General features: G+C 34.4%; 1 protein-coding gene across 1 annotated transcript; it reads right to left on the bottom strand.

Annotated features, from left to right (window-relative positions):
* Positions 1-422: 422 nt before the first annotated feature.
* On the bottom strand, positions 423-671 carry SAMD00019534_126630 (hypothetical protein; the record flags this gene model as incomplete). Its single annotated transcript, XM_012892111.1, has 1 exon — positions 423-671. One exon carries the CDS (start codon positions 669-671, stop codon positions 423-425), a length of 249 nt encoding a protein of 82 aa, XP_012747565.1.
* Positions 672-680: the final 9 nt, after the last annotated feature.

The following is a 680-nucleotide window of genomic DNA, read 5'->3' as shown; positions in this document are numbered from 1 at the left end:
AATAAAACTCACAAATATTTTGCAAACTCAAATAATTAGATTGGAAGGGGTTGTTGGACCATCTAGGATGGGTGTATGACCCGATGAGGAATGATCCAATATGATTAAAATTTGAATTTGAATAATATTATAATCGCGCCAATTGATAATAATATTCAAATTCAATAATATTAACGCGCCAATTTAATAAATAGTGTAAGTGAATACCCCTTTCACATCATTACTAACCACACATGTGGAAATGGATACACTTCTGGAAGGACTTATAATTGACATATTGAGAAGATTAAAAGGGCTTTTAGTAAATTTAAAAAGTACTTTAAAATGTATTCATTAATTTATATTTAGTATGCTATTAAATAACATTATGTTTGAAGAAAATAGTAGTTTAATAAATAATTAATATCATGTTCACCAATTATTCAATCACGCAGTGTAGTCTTTTGTTTGGTATTGTTCGTCTTCTTGGAGTTCAACCTCTTGGGACTCGGTGCATCTGACTCATCCTCAGACTCGCTGTCATCCCATTGTTGATCTGGCTCATCCTGTTCGTCATCCTCATCGTCAGATCCTTCAAAGAGCTTGGTGGCTTTTGCTCCTTTGATCTCCAAAGCAATCATTGACTCGTCGAGATCATCCTCCAATGCCTTCCTCTTGAGGAAGGCACTCATGTTGGAGAT

The sequence above is a fragment of the Acytostelium subglobosum genome, assembly GCF_000787575.1.
Source record: "Acytostelium subglobosum LB1 DNA, scaffold: scaffold70, whole genome shotgun sequence".
Classification (NCBI taxonomy): Eukaryota; Evosea; class Eumycetozoa; order Acytosteliales; family Acytosteliaceae; genus Acytostelium; species Acytostelium subglobosum.
Note: the sequence above shows the minus strand (reverse complement) of the source record. Positions and strands in the feature narration are given on the sequence as shown.